Source organism: Opisthocomus hoazin, chromosome 8, assembly GCF_030867145.1.
Source record: "Opisthocomus hoazin isolate bOpiHoa1 chromosome 8, bOpiHoa1.hap1, whole genome shotgun sequence".
Taxonomy (NCBI): Eukaryota; Metazoa; Chordata; class Aves; order Opisthocomiformes; family Opisthocomidae; genus Opisthocomus; species Opisthocomus hoazin.
The window spans coordinates 40,744,320-40,766,896 of NC_134421.1; the positions used below are offsets into that span (position 1 = coordinate 40,744,320).

Below are 22,577 nucleotides of genomic sequence, written 5' to 3' on the forward strand. Positions count from 1 at the left end.
CCAATCTTTCTAAAGTTACAGATAAAGGATGTGTGAAGGAAGGCTAACGTATTAGTGCAAAGGTGAGCCAGCAGGGCTTGGAGGTATCCTAGGTGTTTCAGGCTCTAGGTTTTGTGCAACACAATACCCCAACTACTCACCAACTCTGCTGCCACTTGGGCAGTGGAATAGTTCGAGAACATAATTCTAATGTCAAGTCAGATGTGTCAGTATGATGTCTGCCCACTGCAGGGAGCGGCACAGGAATGTGCAAGGTAAGCTGACTGCTCACCACAATTAATTCTCTGAACTGCAGACATGACTAAGACTATTCACCAAGTATAATGATACTTGGTACCTAAGCCTGTTACGTACATCGGGCGTTTGTCTGTTGCGTGGCCTGTTCTATTCAGTTCTAAAAGGGGCAGTCAGTACAAAATAAAGTACGAATGTCTTACCTCTTCCTCCTGATAATTCAAGCACTAAATGCTTTAAATAGCACTTTGGACTGCTCTAATCTGTTTTTTTAATTAGTAATTATGGAAATAAAGCAACCCCTAGAGAAAAGGATGTGGAAAGATGAACATTAGGAGTTCCTTTCCTTGACATCCCTCTACACTGGTTTACAACATTAAAATGTACTTGAAGGGAACCAGGGAGCAAAAGCAGGGTACAGATAAACAAAATAAAAAGGTAAACTAGCAAGTGGGCTTGCCAGAAATTGACAAAGTAAATCAACTCTTCACCTGGTTTGACTGACTGACTGCTTTTCACAACCTCTCCTTTCTGAATGACAGTCTGTCATCTTTTCCATTCCAGGCTACGCTGCTGTTTCAAAACAGGGGCAACTGGCTACCTGGCTCACGGCCTCCAGCGTATCATCTGGCTGGCGTTGATGAAGGCTCTCAGAGTCCCTGACAACTTTCCTAAGCCTCAGTTTCCTCTCACAAGGGCAGCTGGCGGTTGTCATCTAACATTTTATTTCTTTGTTTTAGCTGTTTCCTAGGTGCAGTTTCACTCTCCTAGCCATGCAGGCTTTTTGCACTTGGAAATAATAAATACATACAATGTATAAAAATTTTACATCAAATATGAAAAAAATAAACTAAAAAAAAAGCAGTGGCTTTCAGTCTGTGGTCTAAGGATCTCATGAGCTAATGCATTCCTTCTAAGAGTTCTAAGAGTCTTCAAAAAGTGAGTAGGAGGAGCATACTTATTACAAGTAGCATTAAGTTCGCTGTACAGAGTCTGCAACTGTTACTGTAAAGTGGAAAAGGTAGAAAATGCCTTATAGGATTCATTTCAGATTAGTTGATGTCCTTCATCTTAAAAATTGAACTTTCAAGCCATAATGCAAAGTTGCTATTGTGTATGATTAATATTAGTAAATATTTATTCTATTAGAAGAAAAAAATCATGATGTATTGTAGAAACTTAAAAGACCCTGATCTGGGTATCAGAGGACTCAGAGCACTTTATGCTGTAGCAAACAACAACAGGACAAGATAAGCACTTTTAAACTTGAGTATAGTTAAATATAAACAAACAAACAAAAAGCCAGGCCTGCTTGCCTTATTTCTATATTTTTGAACACGGTACATATTTGCATAAGTAGATAAGTTTGCTTTGACTCCTTCAGGGAGTACTTTAAATGCAAATACCTGTGCCAGGCATGGTCCTTGGAGAATTTTAGATGAGGCAAAGAAACAAAAGCCCGACACTGAAAATTCCCTTTGGACCGATGTTTTGGAGCTCCATATTTAGAAATCTTTACAGGAAAAAAAAAAAGGGTTTTGACAGACAAATACAGAAAAAGAGATAAAAAGAAAATTCTCTTTATGATCCTAGAAAGTATTCGTTCTGCTTTTTTTAATGTAGTAAAGTACTAAAAATTGCGCGTTACATATACAGCTACATATTTATTTATTTAGGACATGGAAGCTGAACTTTCTTAAGAGGAGCGATACAAATATTTTGACTCTCTACTGTTTCATAACTTATAATTGTTCGCAGAGGATCCATTAAATAAATTTAAGTAAATTGTACTACCGGTGAAGAAATAATTGACTCAAATTAGAAGAAACTAGGAATTTTGCAAAGTATCACACCACTTCCCAAACTGCTTACAATGCAGCATATTTAATTGTGTACTATTGCCCTCAGGTGTGTATATTGCTGATACCAAGAGTAACTGCAAAATAGTGCAAGCTCTTGATTGTAGTCTAAATGGGTTAAACGCACACTACAATGCAAAACAATGAGAGCTAAAAAGGAACATAATTCGAGAATGGGGGAAGGCAGTAATGTTTTGGTCATCAATAAAAATTGATTTTGAGAATTTTTATTAACATGTTTAACATTAGGGGCTGATGTAGGGCAATTTGAAGAGCAGATACAGTAAGAGCAGAAGGCAGTTGTAACAAACTAAATCCTTGTCTTAAAAATAAATTGTAAGGAAAGAAAAATGATGTCTGGCATCAACAGAAAAGAGACATTGCACCAAGTCGTCTGATGATACCATATGCATGACACATGGTAGTAAAGCATTTTCCCCTTGCTTACCCAACCTTGCAATCTATCATAGCAAAGTGTTGACACTGCAGGTTGTACGAAAGGGCACGTGAACATCAAAGGAAGTATCTTTGCCTTTGAAAAACCCTTAACTGGTCTGCACACAAGGCAGCACTGACACAAATCTGTCAGCGCAAAATCTTATTGCTTTGCTAACTTCACTAATGCTTTAAAACCCTGAAAGAACAAAACCAGAAGGAATGATATAAAAGAATCTGATTAGGACTAGGCTTTTTAATTAGCAGAAAGTTGGAGTGGAAATTGATTTCTCTCTTTGTTCTCTCTGTTGCATCAGATAATCCCCTTCCATAATTGTGAATAATTCTTTTTTTCTTCAATTGCTCTGATTTATCTCTTGATCTAATGAGTTGTTAGAATGTTGGTTTCATTTTCTGGCATACAGTAACTGCTCTTATGACCCTTGAACACAGTTGTAGAAGATGCTGATTCTTTTAAAAAATCTATTGTCTTAACTACTTATTTAACATCCGTAGTTCGCTAAGATTACTGTTTTCTGGATTTCAGCTATTTTCTGGTAAGTAGAACTAAATCCTAAAGATACAAAAGCTCTGTGGCTAAGTAACTAAATTCCAGTCAAGAAATGGATTTCAAGATTTAAAATTGGTAATAAATGGAGAGAACCTTGGATCTAATCGTACCTTTTCAGGTTTTAAGTTTATTAAAGACTAGCAAATGTTATAGCATAAAATGTTACATATTGTTCACTAAGTGTTTATGGTAATACAGATACATAATTATTTATCTTTAAAGAATTTTAAAAGCTGAATTAGCTAATTGGATACCATCCGATAGTGGGTTTTTTCAGTAATACAACCTAGGTATGACACTTCAGTCACTTTTGCTTGTCTTTGTGATTCACGAGGCTGAGTTTCTAGTGAGAAGTATTTTATCTTTTGTCAGACAAACTGATAGTTAAATGGACAGATTTTGCAGTGTGAAAAAAGGCACTTGTGTGTGTAAGTTCATCTGTTTTTTTCTCCCCAATCGCATTGGCTACCTTCACAAAAAGTACTAACTTTCTCTCTGACCTTGCCTCAGTTATATTTTTAGAGCGCTGGAGGTACATTCTCACTCATTAATTATTCAGGCATTATTGGACAGCACTGACTGAAGTTTTTTCTCCCTATGTCATCTCTCTTCAGCACTCCTGATTTCTTCTTTTCTCATTTAAGAATGTACTTACTTCTAAAGCATGAAAGTGTTATGGCTGCCCAGCTGCCACATTCATTCTTGGTCCCTCTGTAACACCCTTCAGACCTCATTGTCCCTGACTGGAACACCAATACAAAAGGCAAGTGTCCCGCCTCAGTAAGGACTAACTGGTCTTTGCTTTTATTCTGTCAGTAAATATTCCATTGTATCTCTCCACTCTGACTCTTGTATTGCTCTGTTACTTATTCCTTGCCATTTGGACTTGATAGTCTTGATTGGAGTACTGCATCCAGTTCTGGGCTCCCCAGTTCAAGAAAGGTGAGGAGCTACTGGAGAGGGTCCAGCAGAGGGCTACAAAGATGATGAGAGGACTGGAGCATCTCTCCTACAAGAAAAGACTGAGGGAGCTGGGCTTGTTCAGCCTGGAGAAGGCTGAGAGGGGAGCTTGTAAATGCCTATAAATATCTTAAGAGTGGGTGTCAGGAGGATGGGGCCAGACTCTTTTCAGTGGTGCCCAGCGACAGGACAAGGGGCAATGGGCACAAACTGAAGCATTGGAAGTTCCAGCTCAACACGAGGAAGATCTTGTCTACTTTGAAGGTGACTGAGCACTGGAACAGGCTGCCCAGCGGGGCTGTGGATTCTCCTTCTCTGGAGGTATTCAAAACCCTGGCAAAACAGCACGTTCATCCATTGTGGCAGAAAGCACAGAGGAACAGAAAACAGTGGGGCAGAAGCCCAGCTAAGGCTCCGAGCGGCACTTTTGGAGCCGGTTCTTTCCGCGACACATGCCAGCATGTGGATCTCACTAACACATCTTTCCCTTTCTTCGTTAAGCAAATTCCTTCTGGGCAGTCCTTTTTACAAATCCTCTCCCGTTTCACCTGCCAGTCTCCCATCATCACCCTGCCATCTTTGGCCCCGAATTCCCATCGCCACTCCTCATCCTCCCCAGTTCCTTACGTCTCTTGGCTTCTTTTCTCAGTCCCAGTTTCCCTGCTTATATCTCTTAGTAACCACCCTAGCACCTGCACTGCAAGCGTAGCTGCGTACCCAGCTGTTTTCCGGGGGCCGCCTTTTCCCCTCACTTCCACTCTTTCGGCAGCGCAGTTGGGCCATGGCTTCCCGCCCAGCTGTTGGAGCGGGCCCAGGCGCCGCGCGCTGGGCCTGCAGACCCCTCTATCGCCGGGACCCTTCGCCCAAGTCCCTCTGCCCGGCACCCTTCTCCTCTCGACTTCTCCCCGGGGACGCCTTTCCCGGAGGTCCGGGCGGGCGGCGGGGCCGGACCGACCGCGGGGGCGGAAGCAGGCGGTGTCTCCGGGCCACCTCCCCCGCGTACCCGGCCCTGAGGGCAGCGGCGCGCGGCACCCGCCGCCGAGCCGTGCGCAGCACCGCCCGCACCCCCGCCCCCGCAGCTCTCCCACGTTCGGGGCCGTCGCACGGGGATTCGCAGCCCCGCCCCCCGGGACCAGGCCCCGCCCCCCGATCGGCCCCGCCCCTCGCAGGCCGGGGTCGCTCCGCCGCCGCGTCTGCTTGGGGCTCGCGCTGCCGGTTGGGCCCCGGCCGCCGCCTGGCGCCGCTGCCGGGGCCGGCGCGGGAGGATGCGGCGGTTGGCGCGTGTGGCGCTGCTCTGCCTGGGCTGCGGCGTCTGCTCGCTGCTCTACGGCTGCAGCCAGCTGGCCCTCTCCCTGGAGCGACAGGCCCCAGACCCCGCGGCGCCCGGCGCCCGGAGGCGGGCGGGCGGCGGCCGGGCGGCGGGGACCGCGGGGGCCGGCAGGTACGGGGCGCGGGGGCGCGGGCGGTGGTTCCCGGCACCATTCCTGCGGGGAGGGCCGGGGAGGCGCGGGAGCGCGCTGGCCGCCTTCCCGCGGGCGGAGCGGGGCTCGGCGCCCGCCCTGCCCTCCCGCGAGCGCCCCGGCTGCTCGGTGTCGCCCGGCAGCGCCCTCCGGGCCGGGCTGGGTCGCTTGGGCAGCGGGGCCGGGCCGGGGGAGCCCCTTGGGAGGGGGCCCGCACCGCACCCGCCCCCTCCCTCCCGGTGACCGGGGCGAAGAGGCTGAAAAAGCCTTAAAAACAAACGAACAAAAGAAGGGAAAGTTTATAAAGTCGGTGTTGCGGTCCGCGCTGCAGCGGGGTGGATGGGGCGAGGAGGGCGCCTGCGCTTCCCCCCACCTCGGAAGCTCCCAGGCCGTTACTCGGTTCCGAAACCGAGATCGGCGACTTCGCGGTGGTCGAACAGAACTTTATGTGAGGGAAAATGGCGATGACCGGGCGCCTTAGCGGAGCCGGCCTGCTGGCGGGGAGCTGCGGGTGAACCCGAGCGGCTCGCAGGCTGCGCGGCACAAGGTCCGCGGTCCAGCGGTGAGTGAGGTTACGGAGTGAAAAAACACGAGTTTTCCCTTAGATTAGTTCCATGGTCCCGTTCACTTGCGGCTGCCAGAATGGTAACGCCGGGGAGAGTGGAGTGACAAGAAACCCGTTAGTAAGGCTGGAGGAGAAATGGGACCAGGCCTTTCTGGGCCAGCCGACGTCTCGCCCGCTTAGATCCCGCGGCGGTCTGAAGCAGCGCGAGTGGTGGTGTGGCGGCTGTCCCGCCTTCCCAGTGCCGCGGGGGCTCTGGCAGCCCCCTCCCCGCGCCGCCTGGGCTCCTCTCCTCACCCGGGTGAGCCGAGCCGGCACCCCGACCTGCCCCGGAGCGCCTCGGCTTCGGCCAGCTCCGCGCTCGGAGTTGGCCCGTCCTGTGGTTTGGTGCGAAGGCGTTGGGGAGGATGGCAGGGATGACCCAAGCTCTGACTTAATCACCTTAAAAAAATCGTGAAACAGCATTTTGAGTTGCTGGGGGTGGAGTCAGCTGAAATGTGAAACTCGGCTTTTGACTGGTGAAACTACTTCAGACAGTGTTTGGGTTTGTTTTTTTTCCCACATGCTTTTCCTTTTCGTTAAGATTAATACAGGTTGCAACTTGAAAAAATGCGGGGTGCTTGTTCCTCACTTCGAGTGCATGATTAAAAACTCGTTGTGAGAAGTTGATATCTACTAGTTCTAAAGAACATGATAACTGGAGTAAGAGTTAACTTTAACAGTGTTAGGTAAGATTTTGTTGGTTTCATAAATCAGTTTTAAATAGAAATGTAAGGGAAAAAAGTCATATGTATGATACTTGTTTTACGAAAGAAAATACACAATTTACATGAAGAAAACTTGTTGGGTAAAAGATGATAATTGAATAATTTCTGTTGTTAAACATTGAAATTAATTTCAGGTGCATCATGCTCCTGGTTAGCAAAAGAAGAACCAAATTTATTTAAAAGCTGTACTTTTTTTCTGTTTTAGTATTTATACTACAGTGTAGTTTTTAAGTCACGGATACTGGTGGGGGAGAACCCTGGCAAAATGCAAGGAGCTTCTTGCTTGCCAGAGTGAGGTGAAATGAGATACAAATCTGCCCTGTGTTGCAATGTGGAAGAGCTTCACAAACTGAGAAAGTTATTTTCCAAAGGCCTTAAGTGTAGTAAGTAATTCCTGTGCCTCCAGTTTCACGGGGCATATCTCCTTGCGAAATCGGCGTCTGTTGACACCCGCGTGGGACTGCTTTACCTGCCTAGAAGCTGCTGTCAAACTGGAGGCTCAGGATGAACATCGTCCTGCTGTAGATTTGTGCAAACAGCGTGTGCAAAACTCAGGCGCGAGTCAGTCCCTCGGAACAGGCCCTAAAAGGCTTTTGTTTAAGGAAGAATTCTCTCCTGTGGCAGTTGAGAAATGCCCCAGTGAATGTTCATTTGGATGCATGTTTCAGTTACTCTCAAGTATTAAATCGTGTTACATTCACCGGTGTAACTGATACGCACGCCTTGGTGACTGTATTGGTGTTTTGCAGTTTTTGCGCTTCAGCTGTTTCTGTGGTGGAGACTGATGGCTCTTTTATGCCCACTTCTGACTACTTTGTGATGGTGTAATATCCTAAAGGGTTCACAACCTGATAGAGTAAATTGTGTTCAGATAACCTTCTAATCCTCCCTGAAGTTTAATATTTCATATGCATTAATAGTAACTCTCAGTAACGGGTTGCTTCAGCTGCTTTCACTGATAACTTTATGGTTTAGCAAAGCAAATGCAACTGCCATCTGATGGCATTTATGCACTCAGCAGTGTTTTCCTCTTCTCTTTAGCCAAGAAGGGTTTTCTTTGCCTGAATAATAAAGTTTAGTGTATGACGTAAGGGCAGAGAGAGCTCAGTCATACTCTGGAATGGGGGATTTCTGGCAGTGTTCAGAAGCACGCAAACATGAAAACTGCAAGCTTTGAATAAAGCTTCAGAATACCACACCCGGAAGAGTTTTGCAATAGTGATGAAGCTTTAAAGTAGAAAAATCTTTAATTAAAAAAGAAGTACCGTATTGAAACTAGAATTACAGGTTGAGGCAAGATCCTCCAATAAACATAATAATTTAGGGGAGCCTGTTGGGTAATTGCTTCAGTAAGGTGTTATTTGTTCCAAAGGCTACAGTAGGCTGAGGAGCAAGATGACTAGAAACTAAAGGCTTGTATCTTGAAACTTGATATAAATACCTGAAAAACATTTCAAGAACTTATTAGCTGAATCCTAAGATTGGGTTTTAGCTGTGAAGAAAGAATAACATTGAAAGTAAATTGTCCTGATTATTTATGCCAGTGAGAAAAGTAGTAATGAATAGTCAATACTGTCATGTATAATAGCTAAATGAACAATAGATCTGAACTTGAATAAAAGAAAATACTGAAATGTCTACTTGCAGAAGATATGAAGTCAGTCAAAAGCCAGTATGTGTAGTCACGCTTTTTTCCTTTGCTAGTATGATCTATGGATGAGGAAGGTGGCTGTGAAAAAATGAAAAAAACATTGAGTAAATGCAGATTTGCTGCATGTATGTCCCGTAATAGTGCTCTAATCTGCTGTCTGTGGCGTATCCTTTCAAGTCAGTCTTTCTCCACATGCTTTCAGATCAGTTAATTACCAGACTGTGCTTATGAGAAGTGAATCTTCAGTTAATTTTATCAATATTGCCACTTCAATTAGGTGGATAATGTTCCTCTTTACTATTCAGGTCCAAAAAAAGAGCTATCCTAATGGCAAGTTTGAGAAGTAGAGCAGCAACCAGGCTGTGGTCAGTTCCGTGAATTCAGTGAGGTCAATGAATTTGACCCTGCTAAAATGAAACATTTTTCCATTATACTGTAGTTCAGCATTTTTGTGCAGCCAGCCATACTGTTTTGTTACGTGTGACACTGATAATCTGACTGTATCTAGCTCTTGCTTGCTAACTGTCCTGGCAGAGGAAGAGTTAAGCAGATTGTAGTGCATGGAGAAGTGTAGGAAGTATACCCACAAGCTCAGGCAGCAGAGGAGGGTGGTTGTAGTAGGTAGTTCGGTCTTTCTGTGCGCCATGTGCAGCTGTTTTCATCTGTGTTGGAGCTTAACCGACAGTTTCACCAGTATGCTTCTCAGCTACTCTCATGCCTGAAGAAATTAGGCTAGAAACTGTCTTTTAGAGAATGCTTTTAAAAGAATGAAACATGGAACAATTTGAAGTTGAAACTTAATTTAGAAAAAAAATCTGCTGAATTTATCAAACGGTTGACTACCAAATGTTATTTTACATAGAAATGTCGTAAATTAATGAAACTTTGTCAAGACTTTTCCAGTTAAAAAGTTTGTCCTGTGTCAGACAGCATTAAGTCTGTTGTCTCCTATCTAATAAAGCCTTTGTTTCTCTGAAAAAATACGTCGTAACAACTTTGTGATATGGCCACAAGTGTTCAGGAGAAGCTATTCAGAAAAATCAGAAATTCTCAGCGCGTTTTGGAGTTGAACTGAGCATCTCTAATATTCCCAAATTTTTACTCCTGTCATTATGAGCAGGAAGGAAATAAAAAAAAAAATGCATCCTTCCTGTTCTCCTGCACGATATGGGTGATGCTGTAGGAGAGACACCGGTCTGTCTCTGTTAGCTGATTCTTGCAGTTGATTAGGCTTGGGTTGTTAACACAGTGCTGACAGGAGAGCAGCAGTCATTCCTGCAGCCGTCAGCGTTTGGACATACTGCTACATTTGCTGGGAAATTACAGTAGTATGAAAGATGCCACATGGACTGAAAAGTGTACTTGAAAGCTGTGATCTCCGTTAATAGTAAGCCCACCAGTGCGCTTAACAAAATGGTGGTGTTTTTACTGCTGAGTGTTGGGAGTTCCTTATGGTTAAAACCTGACTCGCCTGAGCACAGGGCCTCAGTCTTCATAAATGTGACTTGTGCATTGCTGTGTGTTTTGCACACAAATTGAAAATTTTCCTTTAATTCTGAAAAGTATTCTTTTCAAGTCACAATATAGACACCTTTGCTGTGTCTGCAACACTAAAATTTTTACTGTCCATTGGAGCTGAAGCTGGACTGGCTGGTTGAATGGCTGGTTGCCTGAGAGATACCTTGAACTGGCGAACATCTGTGAGAATGCTTGTCTTTGATACCAATGATTTTTAAAACTTTATAGTTCTTTGTTTTTATGTTCTTTCAGTGGTTGGTGATAGGAATTGTCCAACCTACTGATGTGATGGAGGCGAGGCTGCTGCAGTTCCGTGTCCCTGGGTCCAGCCAGGAGCAAAGCACGTGTACCCCCCAGTGCATACATACATGGCTGGCTGCGGGGATCAGCACAGAGAAAACGGCACTTGCACAACCACAGACAGCACAAGGGGCCTGATCCTGTTCCCTTCTCTGGCTGATCAGGGTGAAAGGCTTTTAGTAAAAAATATATTAATGTATACAGCGTGGATCCCTCCAGTAACGGGCCTTAGACACTCAGCCTATCCAGGAACTGTCTCCTGATGCTCTGGTCTTCCCTGCTGCTGGTCTGGGCAGGCAAACCCATGAGGCTTGCAGCCCTGATTCAGTTGCTGGTACATGGACCCTCTTAGACATGCACTCATGTGCACAGATGCATACACGATGGATCCTTCCAGTTACTGGCCTTAGCCTTGTGGCAGCTGGCCATGGGATTGCCTCATGCGAAATGAGTCTTTCGGATAGCTGGTCCAGACCTATGGCCTTAACATTAGAATTATAGAATGAATCACAGAATGCTTTGGATTGCAAGGGACCTTTAGAGGTCATCTAGTCCACCCCCCTGCAGTAAGGAGGGACATCTTCAACTAGATGCCCAACCTGGCCTTGAATGTTTCCAGGGATGGGACCTCCACTACCTCTCTGGGCAACCTGTTCCAGTGTTTCACCACCCTCATTGTAACAGATTTCTTCCTTATATCTAGTCTAAATCTGTCCTCACTTAGTCTAAAACCATTACCCCTTGTCCTGTCACAACAGGCCTTGCTAAAACAATTTTCCCCATCTTTCCTTTGAGGACTGAAAGGCCACAATAAGGTCTCCCTGCAGGCTTCTCTTCGCTGGGCTGAACAGCCCCAACTCTCAGCCTTTCCTCATAGGAGAAGTGCTCCATCCCTCTGACCATTTTTGTCGCCCTCCTCTGAACCCGCTCCATCAGCTGTATGTCCTTCTTGTGCTGGGGGCTCCAGAGCTGGACGCCGGACTGCAGGTGGGGTCTCACCAGAGCAGAGCAGAGGGGCAGAATCACCTCCCTTGCCCTGCTGGCCACGCTGCTTTTGATGCAGCCCAGGATATGCTTGGCTTTCTGGGCTGCCAGCGCACATAACCAGGTCATGTCCAGCTTTTCATCCACCAGTACCCCCAAGTCCTTCTCCACAGGGCTACTCTCTTAGAGAGAAGAATGTTGTGGGGGACTGTGTCAAAGGCTTTACAGAAGTCCAGATAGATGATGTCCATTGCTTTTAGCTTGTCCACTGATGCAGTCACTCCATCATAGAAGGCCTCTAGGTTGGTCAGGCAGGAGTTGCCCTTGGTGAAGCCATGCTGGCTGTCTCAAACCACCTCCCTGTCTTCCACATGCCTTAGCAAGACTTCTAGGAGGATCTGTTCCATGATCTTCTTGGGGCTCAACCTGGGAAGAGCCCTCAAATCCCAGGGCTTCTCTGATGGCTGGCTCAGACATTCTGGTCCTTTCAGTAGCTATCCCTCAGACCCTAGTCTCTTGTGGCTTGGTTGAGAGAGAGGTTCTTTCAGTAGCTCCGACTCTCTGATCTCTGCAGTCTGGCCCAGCCTTACGGCTTGTCTGATACCTGGCTGCCAAGCCTTTCGCTCTACTTGTGGGCTAGTCTGGCTTGATGCTTGCTGGTGATTATGTGCATCAGCATGTACACCCGTGTGCTATGTACACACATGTCTCCAGTTTCTGGCACTGCAGGCCCATGGGCCCCTGTGGTCTGCAGCCAGCTTTTCATTTGCTGGCACTTTGACCTCTGTGCATGCACATGCATGTGGAATGGAGCCGCCTGCCACCCAGGAGAACAGAAATTGAGTTTGATACAGGGGCTGGTGATCAGGCACACAACATGGCCAATCATACTGACTGGAAACTTGTTTACATGTGACTGGATCCTCTTCTCATTTTTACGTTCCCGTTCCTCCCTAGTCCACCGTCATCCCACAGTGAGCCCCACACCCCTGCAGGCTGTAACCCCTGTAGGCAGTCGGTGAGGTGGTCTGGAGAGCCTCTCCTGCTGTCTCATGTGGTGGATGTTCTGCCTGGCCCATGGGCTGACTGCTCTCCTGCATTGGGGCTGGGGCAGGGTGCTCGATGTGCCTGGGTTAGATTGCTGGGTTTCCTTCACTTGACCTGATTTTTCTGCTTTCTATTCGTGGAGACTGGGCTTTAATCACGTAACCTGTAACAGGTGTGAGCAAAATATCCCTCCCTAGTGCTGAAGGTGGCTATTCCTGTCTGACAAGTAACCTCGCTCAGGTCACAATGACCGTGCCTGTTGATGAACAGGTACAGTGCATCTCCCTAGCTTTATAAAGCACTTGTGGCACTCATTTGTGGTCTAAGCTTTCCTCAAGTTTTATTTCAAGTAAAAGAAGTATCTTCATGAGTGCTTTTTTGAATATTGTGAATAACAAGAAGAACATGCTGTCCATAGATTCCGGTCTCCTACTATGTGAAAGCTTTATGGAATATGGTAGCGTATTGTCAGTTGAGAGAGACTTCTGTTGGCAGGGAAAAAGTCTTAGTCTAACGTTAGATAAATTACATACATATGTATCCTAGTAACACTTTTGTCTCAAACGTGAAATTTATGAATAAAGTCCAAGGCTGACAACCTTGTCATCATGCTAATTGGGATACTGGAAAGGCCTAATGTGTCAGAGAAATGGCTCAGGCGTTAATTCAAGCTTGCCTCTTGCCTTGGCAGTCTGGATAGGATAGTAGCTCAAGGCAGCTAAGAAAACACAGCTCTTGACAGCTGGAAGAGGAATCCCTTGTAATAATAACAAGATAGTAATCTTCCAAACCCGAGAACTGTTTTTGAGATACAGTCTATTAATTTATCCTAAAAGTAACGAGAGACAGTTACTTGAAAAAGGTACACAGTGGAGATCGTAAAGATTGTTCTTCAGATAAGTGCAGGGTCTCACTGTGCCTTGAAGTTTTTAAGAAGCTTCAAAAGACACAAAGATTAATGTAAGAAAGAATCTGGCAGAGAGAACTTGTGGTTTTATACCATTTGCTTTCCTTGGAGGAGTGGAGATACCCCAGCCACAATCTACATTATCCTTTTTTGCACCTGGATGTTTATTTGTGATGACCATTCTTAAGTCATGAGATAGAATTACTTGGCTAATTCTTGCAAACACGTATACCTACAGGATACGAGTACTTCCTTTGATCTCTACCAAAGAGCTGCTCCATCCCTGTAACATTTAATGAAGCTTTGTGAAGCACTGTGTGTTTATCAGATCATTTTTCTTAAGTGTTGAAAAAAGAAGAGATTATACAGCTTGTCATTTTTTATACTACCTTAATTTATTAAATCTGGTATTCGCAAAACATTGGCCTTTACAGATGTCAGATAAAGATGATGCTGATTCATTTCAAAAGTGCAAAGCCAGCTTCCAGTAGAGTGCTGAGCTGTAGTCCTTAAATACCTTTTCATCGTCAGGCTTTTGTGTGGGTTTTCTTCTTGCGCATATCTGTCATTCATGGATACCATCTTTCAAAGGAGGATAAACACGATTGGCAGTGTGTCACCAGGGCAGGAAAAGGGAGAAGAGGAGGTCACTCACGAGTATACCCCTTGCTTTGCAATATTCTACTTGCTCATTTAAGATTTTAAACCTTGATGTTGATTTCCTCACCAGAACCTCTGAAAATACACTTCTGTTGCTCTTTTTAAATATTTCCTCTATTACCGTTGCATAAAATGTAGTGGTGGACTAGTAAAATCTGCTTTTTTATTTGTTAGTGTAGCACAAGTCAGTAAATTACTATTTTTGTCATTAGTATGGAGAAGGAGAACTTGCCAGATGTGAGGATTATTTCTGTATTGCATTTGCCTTTTGTTATGAAGCAGTGGAATTCGTTGATGCTGCAAAGCCCTGTTTTTTGTTAAAAATCAGCTTTGCAGATTGGCACCAAATAGTCACTGATGACTAGGGATTGTGTTTAAATAGACAGTGTAACTTTGAAAATGAAATGTTCTGCTTGCTTCTCTGCTTGAAGTTAGACAAAGGTGTTGCAAAGGTGAAGGAGTTCTTTCCAGCTGTAAGCAGTGTCATTCACTCTATTAGCTATGGACTTATACTAAGCCAAGAACGTAGAATAACTCTCAAAAATCCCAGCCCCTCTGTTTTTCTCACTCTGAAAATGTATGCAGAGGAAAGGCTAAAGGTGGGGACTGTTCTTCCGTAAAAGAATCCTCCTGGTTGTGGCACCTAATACTTCCGCTTTTATCCAAGTTACATTACGTAGCCAGTCTTCTGCGAGGCAATTAACTGTTCAAGTTATGTTTGAGCTAGAAAATAATCAATTTAACTTTGTCATGAAATCAGTAACATTTATATAGGTTATTTTTGTCTTGTCCTGTTAGGTGTAAGAATTTGTCTGTGTCTTTCTGGAATTCCTATTGGATGCTGCCCTCTGATGTTTGTGGAATGAACTGCTTTTGGGAAGCTGCTTTTAGGTAGGATCCATTATCAAATAGTACTGTATTATTTGATTGCAGACAGGTGTAGCTGATAAGTGTTTTGGCTAGTTAGCAAGGTGACAAAGCAAAATACTTTGATTGCTTCACATGCATTTTGTTTGCTTATATTATGGTTGCCTTTAGCTGGGCTTTCTCCTATTGTATTTATAAAATTATAGACTCAAGTGTTAGTACAAAGAGTAGATTTTTTCAGTTATGTTGCTTCATTAAATAGAAACTTGCCAACATTGGTAGAAAGTCTGTCTGTATATAGTCTGAAAACTTACTGATAAATTATTTTTGATAACTAAAACTTGCTGCATGGTAATACCCATGACGTAACTTACAATAAAAACTGGCAGATATGCTTAGTAGTTAGTTTGGAGTTTTTTTATTGAAGTTACATGTTTTATAGAATTTGAGGAGGTTACTTCATCCAGAAGCACAGAGAGAACCGTTTCATAATGTGCTTGAAGATACAGTGTATTAAAGCATAGACTGTGTCCTTAGAGTTGGATCTTTAACTAGAAGTTTAGATGTTTTGATGGGACTGTTCGTATGCTTTAAACTGTCAGATTACAGAAGTAGCTTGAAAAGAAATGGAAGAAGCCTTAAGCTACTTGACAGATAGGTTCTCTAACCTGCATAGTTCTCTTCAGTATATAACTAAAGCTGTAACTCAAATTTTCTTACATTTAAAATTTTACTGATGTTTGATATGGTTATGGCTTCCTCTGAGTCTGAAGCTTGTATATTTCTAGGGAAGCAAAGGGAAAAAACAGTTTAGCTTCACAAGACAATGTATTTTTGAAAATTATGATTGTGGGAGAGCCTTTAGATCTGTCAGCTATTCCTCCCTGCTTGTGTGCTGCCAGTGCTTTTTAAGCTCATAGGTTGCCAAGAATTTACTTAAAGATACGGCTTAGACGGATTTTTAGTCTGTAGTGAACTGCACCTGTAATTTAGGACTGCTGAATCTTTCTCGCTGCCCTTGGTAGCCAGCGTGTTAATCCACAGGGATTCATCTGACTTTCCCTTTGGCAGATTTAGCTCAAAGGACTCAATTCACTTTTTTATTTTTTCCCTAATGGTTAGCTTTTGGGAGTTTAGCTTTATGAAGTTTAGCACAGGGGGGGTAAACCAAATGTCGGTGCTGTTATGGTGGAGGGTGTAGGGGCTTAGCCTGTGCTTCGTGGTGGGACAGGATGTGATTGGAAGCTTTGTTCATCCATGGACATCAGAGCCAGTCTAACAGTTGTGTAGTGCTGAGAGAGGAGAGGGTCTCGCTGTCTTCTGACCCCATTGACTGTGGTGATGTCCATGAACTCTCCGCAATACTATGTAATGCACTAAAATAGCAGAAAACTTCCATTCTGGATTTTCTGCCAGGCTTAAGGCAAGTGGGACCTTGGAACCAGAAGAAGAGAAACCCCATGGAGTTCCTTTGCACATACCTTAAGCTGTAACTTGTGTTATTCCATCAAGAAAGCAGTGTGTGGCTGTGAAGACAGCTTTGTTGAAGTATGCATTGATTATGACATTGCTGGGCGAGTACAGTTTCTTTCATGGTGAGCCCCTAGTATTTGCAAAATTTCATGTTTATACATTTTGAAACTGGAAGAAAAAAAGCTGCTTAAATGTGTGAAGGGGATGTGGTGTTCAGATTAAACATTTCGGATTGAGTTTGAGTATTTTTCCCGTATATTACTATTAAATTAATCCCCATATGTTATACTGACTGGTGCTCGTTGAATTCCTCAGCGAGGTGCTCTAACTTCAGAGGGGGCCGTCTTGCCTCCCCCAAACTTTATTTATTTCTTGCTCTGTTTAGTAAGTTCGGTTGGTTTCAGAGAGGTGCAGTGAGTTTGTGTAAGAGAAGAGGTGGGGAAGATGGCAGAGAGGACAGGAAAGCTCTCCCTCTTTGGGTAGCAGCAAGCAGTTACCGTGGCTCAGCACCTGAACCTGCTGCCTACACCTCAATTCCTTAAGTGTGCTGGAATGACACAGAAGATGGTTGCAGTTCGGTTTCGGCTTTGGATGTGAGTTGCAATTTTGTTTAACGCTCAAACAAAATATATGCATTTTACTAGGTGTACTGAGAAGCTGTAGGGTTTAGACCTTTGGTATCATCTTATGCTTTGAACGGGAGACTTAGCAGTTCTCAAGTTTGTAGTCAGAGTTTTGGAGGAAGAGGAGTTAACTTAATTCCATGCAAGTTAGTTAACCACAGCAAATGAAGTCTAGCATTCTTGTTTTCTGAGATTGTATGTTCATGAAGAGAAGGCCTCTTGAAAGCTTTTTCTGTAAAGAGGCAACATTGTGGTTCTAAATTGCGTATCTTTTGAAATAGAAAGGAGTGAGAGTTCTACTGTAGTGTCTTATTCCAAATAATTTGATCCTGGGTTCGCTAAACCTTTGTGTTCTTGTTAAGTGCAGTTGGTGTAGTGAGGTGCAGAATAAAGCTGGACTCTGAAGAGACTGGAATAGGGGGAAGGATATGAGAAAAAACTGAGAGGTACATATCTGATTGAAATCTTAGGATAGCTAACTCCACTGCCTATGGATGTGACAACAAAATAATGGGAATTCCAGTGAGTTTGCTGTTAACAGAAATGACAGTCTGGTCATTGAACTGCACTAGCACTTGTCTTGAATCTTCTGTTTGGCCTGTTTTAATCCACAAAAAGAGAACAACAGTATTCATCCAGATCATAAATCAGTTGGTGAATGGACATTCTGATGTTCTGTTCTTGCTGTTTCAATAAAGTAACCAAATGAGTTTGTTCAGAGGAGCAGATCATATAGCCATAATTTCTTTGCCAATTGTAGATCCACAAAATTTATCTCGATGTTAGAATGTCTGCTTTCCCTTTACCAGTGAAGTTTTTCAGACATTGGAAGGTAGTCCTCCAGCTTTTCGATTTCTAAGTCTTTTCTTTGAAAAACCTTAGCTTGTTTTCTCTCTGTTTCTAACTTGAACTTCCAGTTGGCTTTTTTCTCCTCGGTATCAGGACCACAAGGATTTCAAGGATTTGAGAGAAAGAAGACATTTTTGAAATGCAGCTTGCTACGTCATTTACTCTGAGTAGCTTTAACGGTATAAAGTGTGAACTGACAACTGATATTCTGTGGATTTGTAAGACTCAAGTTGGTATAATAGAAGTGTTGGAGACCTATAGAGGAATCTGGATTTTTTTTTTTTGAGAGGTGTATATACAGCCTTCAGTATGACTCATGCTACAGCTCGTTCAACACCGTTAGAAATACATGAGCTCTGAGCAGGTGCTGATTCTAATAATAGATAATAAGGAAGTTGTCTCTCTTAAGTTAATTGGTGTAACATCTATTGCCTGTGCTGTGTATGTGGGAAGGATTTTGGAGCTATTCTGTCCCCACATTTTTTATCACTATTCTGATTATCAGTATTATTGAGACAGAATGTCTTGTGCTTTTGGTGCAGAGTATTTGTTAGCTTTTACATTGATAGAGGAGGAAGCATGAGATCACTTTCACATAGTGGTATAGATTTCATAAAAAATTTTTAAAAATGCTGATAAAGATAACATGAGGCTCAGGTTTTGCATGATCAAGATGATGCACCTATTTTCTAGTGCACCTTTCAAGGTGCTTGGTGTCATCTAGCTGGTATGGCTGCTTATTTACTACTGAGACTGACTAAGCCACAGTAATGACCCCTAAGAATTAATTCTGACCTGCCTGATTTCAGTTGTTGCATGTTATTTTTAAGTGGGTTTTAACTTGCTTTATTTATTAAAGAAATAAGTTTCACTATTTTTTTTTTTTTTTTTTTAGTATATTGAGGTCCTGGTGGTGTGGATACATTGAGTTGAATTGTGACAGTCCTGAAAAACAGGACTTCTCCTCTAAACTAGCTAGCTCAGTGGAGGATGGGGTTTCAGACTTTTATAGTGAATTTTTAAATGACTAATTTATCGTAACATCAAACCTAGTCTGCTAATTTAGTTTGCAATTGAATGGATGACATTTGGACATCATATGTACTGGTATCACTAGCATACTTTTACAAAATAAGCTCTGATTGTGGCCAATTTTTAATTCAGTGCAGTAGTAAAATGTTAAGAAGCTGAGTAAAAACTAGAATTTTCATCACTTTCACCTTTCATCACATCACTTTTCATCCCTTTCAAATCCGGATTATCTCTGTAGTTACCTTGATCCTACCTCTAATAAGTGTGGGAATGATTCAACAGTTGCATTTCAATCAGTGTAGGCTTTTTTGCCTTCACTATCCATTTGCTTTTCTTTTTCTGGTGACTAGAGGCTGCTGGCTTAGGCTTCTTAATGATCGATTTGATTTAGATCAAACACAAAGTATTAAAAGAAAAAGGGATGCAATATTTAAACCATCTATGTTGTATTTGTATATCTACCATGTGTTTTTCTGAGGCACATCGTGGTGCTAGGTTTGAAATAATACAGGCTGATCATATGAAAACATTTTCCCTGCATATTCTAACGTATATAATTTGCATTTTCCATGGTAATTGTCAAAAACCTTGTATGGGTAAAATACTTGCACTGATAATGTGGTTAGCTTTTTATACTGGAGAAGACGACACATTTGTAGTAGGCATCTGTTTGGTCTTCTTGTAAGTGTAAACAACTTTAACACAGCTGAGCCTGGCAGACTAGTCCATTTGGTTATAATGTCAAGGAAAGTTAGTTTAATGATGTTGTGCAAGGACTGAGAGACTTTATTAAGCAAGCTTGTTTCGGAAGCTGAATAGTGCATGCCTCGTGTGTTACGGACCGTAGGGAGAAAAGATCAAAGAAAAGCAAGGCTGTAGCTCTATCAAAATCAGTGTAGGAAAACTTGTTTTAATGTAGAATAATTTTTTAAATGTTTTTTGTAACCTGCAAAATAATTCTTACATCCCTGTGTTACCATTATGTAATGTGGTGGTGGTTGTACCTAAAAACTAGTTAGTGGGGCAAGGTAGGATAATGCCTGTCTTCTCAGAAAATGCCAAATATTTTGGATTGTTCAAAACTCATGTGATTTTATTAAAAATGGTAACTCCTCAATGGGCCAGAGTAAAATTTGAAAGGACAGCTGAGGTCAATTTATTGCTTCAGTTATTCATACCACTCTGTGCTCTCAGTACCTGGATGCTAATCTTCCCTTCCTTGGCTTTGCTTCCCCAGCCACATTAAGGGACTAGGAGAGGACAGCTTTGCTGCCAGTGCCGTTGGGCAGGGAGCTTGCTGTTGCTCCCTAGGCAAGTTCTTAGCAGTATTATCAGCAGATGGGAAAAAGGAACTCCTGTGCACAAGGTTTGTAACACAGAATTAAGGTTGACTGTGGTTTCTTCACAGCTTTCTGTAGTAATAGTGCCACTATATTGGAGTGTGCCTTAAAAAGGGGGAAAAATGAAATTGCCCTCGGTCACATCGACAACTCTTTGAACGGTACCTAGGTCACTCTAGATGCTGTCACACTGCGGCTGCTTTGGCAGGTTTGGAGCTTGGAAGGCGGCAGTGTGTGTGTGCAGCAGAAGCTGCTGCTGTCCTGTGACCTCAGTGAAGCAGGCTGGGGTTGGGACAGATGTAATGGTCACAAATCAGATGGAGTTGTGTACAGAATTCCTATGCGTGTCTGGGTGTTCCTGAGGGTTTGGTGTCCTCCCACCTGGGCTCTTAATGTGTTGCGTAAGAAGAAGAGTGGGAGAACCCTACCTTAGAATTATGCAGGAGTTGCCCGCTGTAGTACCTTGTGCCAAGTCTAGAGGGCAGAGCTAAGATTTTTTGTGGAGCTGATGAGCATTTTAGCGGCAATATTGTTTGGGTTTTTTTCCAAGAAATTCGGATGAGGTGCAGTGAAGGTTCTGGAAGAGTACAACCCATCAAAACATACCTGTGTAGCTTGCTACCAAGTTATTACTTCAGAATTTTAATTGACCTAGAACTGCTAGTTTAATATACAGTGTATCATGGTAGATATTTTTAAACAGAAGGCAGTGTCTTAACAGGCTCTGGAAAATTTTGTTGTAGAAGATTCATTGCATGTATCCAGCTATGTTCTGCTGTCAGAGGTTATTAACCCCACAGCAGAGTTACTCAGTGCTTCAACACAGAAATACTTCAGGGCAAGGCTGGTACCTGGCCTTATGCTGCTGCTGTGCAGCGTGTTTTAAAGTATATGGTTTTGCTCTCACAGCGTTGAAGTGTATTGTTTTAAATGTGTTTTGTAAATTCATGGGAGTATGTGGGGTGCACTCTCTGAAGTAGTTTATTTCATTTAATTTTACTGTCCCCACCACTCGTGTAATTAGTATCCTCAGATAAATGAAGTCCTCTTACTTGTCTGTAAACACTCAAAGCCTGTCGTGACTTCCTGCTCAGTATCTTCTGTTGGATTACAGGTGCATTCTTTACTCTTCCATTTTAATTACTAGAAGGGTTTATTTCCCCCGGAGGAGCTAGGACTTCCACATTATTGGAGATTTTTTTTTCTTCTTCAGAAGTTAGGGCTGTCAAGTTTTCCTTCTTAGTCAGTACAAAAGCCTTACTAAAACAGAGTTTGTATTTAACTCTGTTGTTGCTTTTTGCAGCTTCTCCACTAAGTTCTCCCACACCAAAACATCAGGCTACTAGTAGTTAGAAATGTGCATATAAAAATCTGCATTTGTATTTTTGTGTTTTCCACATTGCCTCTGAACATTTTTTTGAAAGTATCTCCTCACTTTTGAAAGTATCTCCTCACTTTTGAAAGTGTCTTAGCACTTTCAGAACCTGCGTTTGAGGTTCAGTAATGGTATTGCTCTGATATCAGAGCTCTGATACTCTGATACCAAACTTGCTCAGGTTCAGACAAGTTACAGTTATTGTAAAATGATTTTACTTTGCTCATGGTCGACTCAGCTACTGAATTGCTAAAAAAAAAAAAAAATCTGTATTGCTGAAAAACCTTGTGTCATTAGGTTGTACAAGACCCAGGTAATAATTGTCTAAATGAAGAAGGTTTTCCTTTCCCTGTCTGCTGATGAGGTAGTTGCATGACTAACTGCAGTGGAGAGCACTGGGGGGAGGATGGGGAAAAGAGTTACAGAGGCTGGAAAATTCAGGAAGGAGAAGTAGAGAAGGGGGAGCAGTTGAGGGCAGATAATTTTGAAAGGAATTAGGGGAAGGACCAAAGTCATGTAGACAGTACTGAAGAAGGGAGTGAGACAAGTCTTGGCATGGATAACTGGCTCTGTGAGTGGGGGGTGTTAATACTGAAGGTGAGACTGTAGAGCTCAAGCTGATAATCTTTATGCTGCTGCTAGTGGGAGGAGGAGCAAAAAGTGATGAAGGATGCTGGCACAAGAGGTCAGTAGCTTGTGTCTCTGGATGAAGGCTGGGCAATGATTTCCCTCTGAGAGTGAAGAGAGATGTTCATGTAGGGAGAGGAGCAGCACTGAGGCCCGACTATTAAAAAGGAGGCTGTGATTGGTCTGTATATAGGGTTGTCAAATGCAGCTTATAATCACTAAAGGATGTATCTTCATGGAATCTGGAGTAAGAACCACAATTCTGGAGTCTCGTAACTTCTCCTGCTGTAATATATCTCTGAACCTGATACGTCTCATCTGCTTCTTAATGGATAGTCCCCAGAGGGAATGGTGGCCTGTTCTTTCCACTGGCTTCTTGCTCCATCTGCTTTGGGGATAAAGCTTTGTGTTGTGGACTTACAGATCTGAGTCCAGCTGTTCCCCATATTGTGCAAGCAGAAATTCAGTTGTTACTA

The 22,577-nt window shown here is 43.2% G+C and overlaps 1 protein-coding gene across 2 annotated transcripts in view; it reads left to right on the top strand.

The window, feature by feature from the left end:
- Positions 1-5,313: 5,313 nt before the first annotated feature.
- The window catches only part of GXYLT1 (glucoside xylosyltransferase 1), a 34,022-nt gene continuing 16,758 nt past the window's right edge, over positions 5,314-22,577 (top strand). The window contains exons 1-2 of one of the 2 annotated variants that reach the window (XM_075428313.1): positions 5,314-5,524; positions 14,714-14,806. In XM_075428313.1, the coding sequence (XP_075284428.1) occupies positions 5,325-5,524; positions 14,714-14,806 (293 nt within the window). In that variant the 5' untranslated portion in view covers positions 5,314-5,324. The remainder of the gene's footprint in view (positions 5,525-14,713; positions 14,807-22,577) is intronic. The other variant, XM_075428312.1, reaches the window with a different exon arrangement.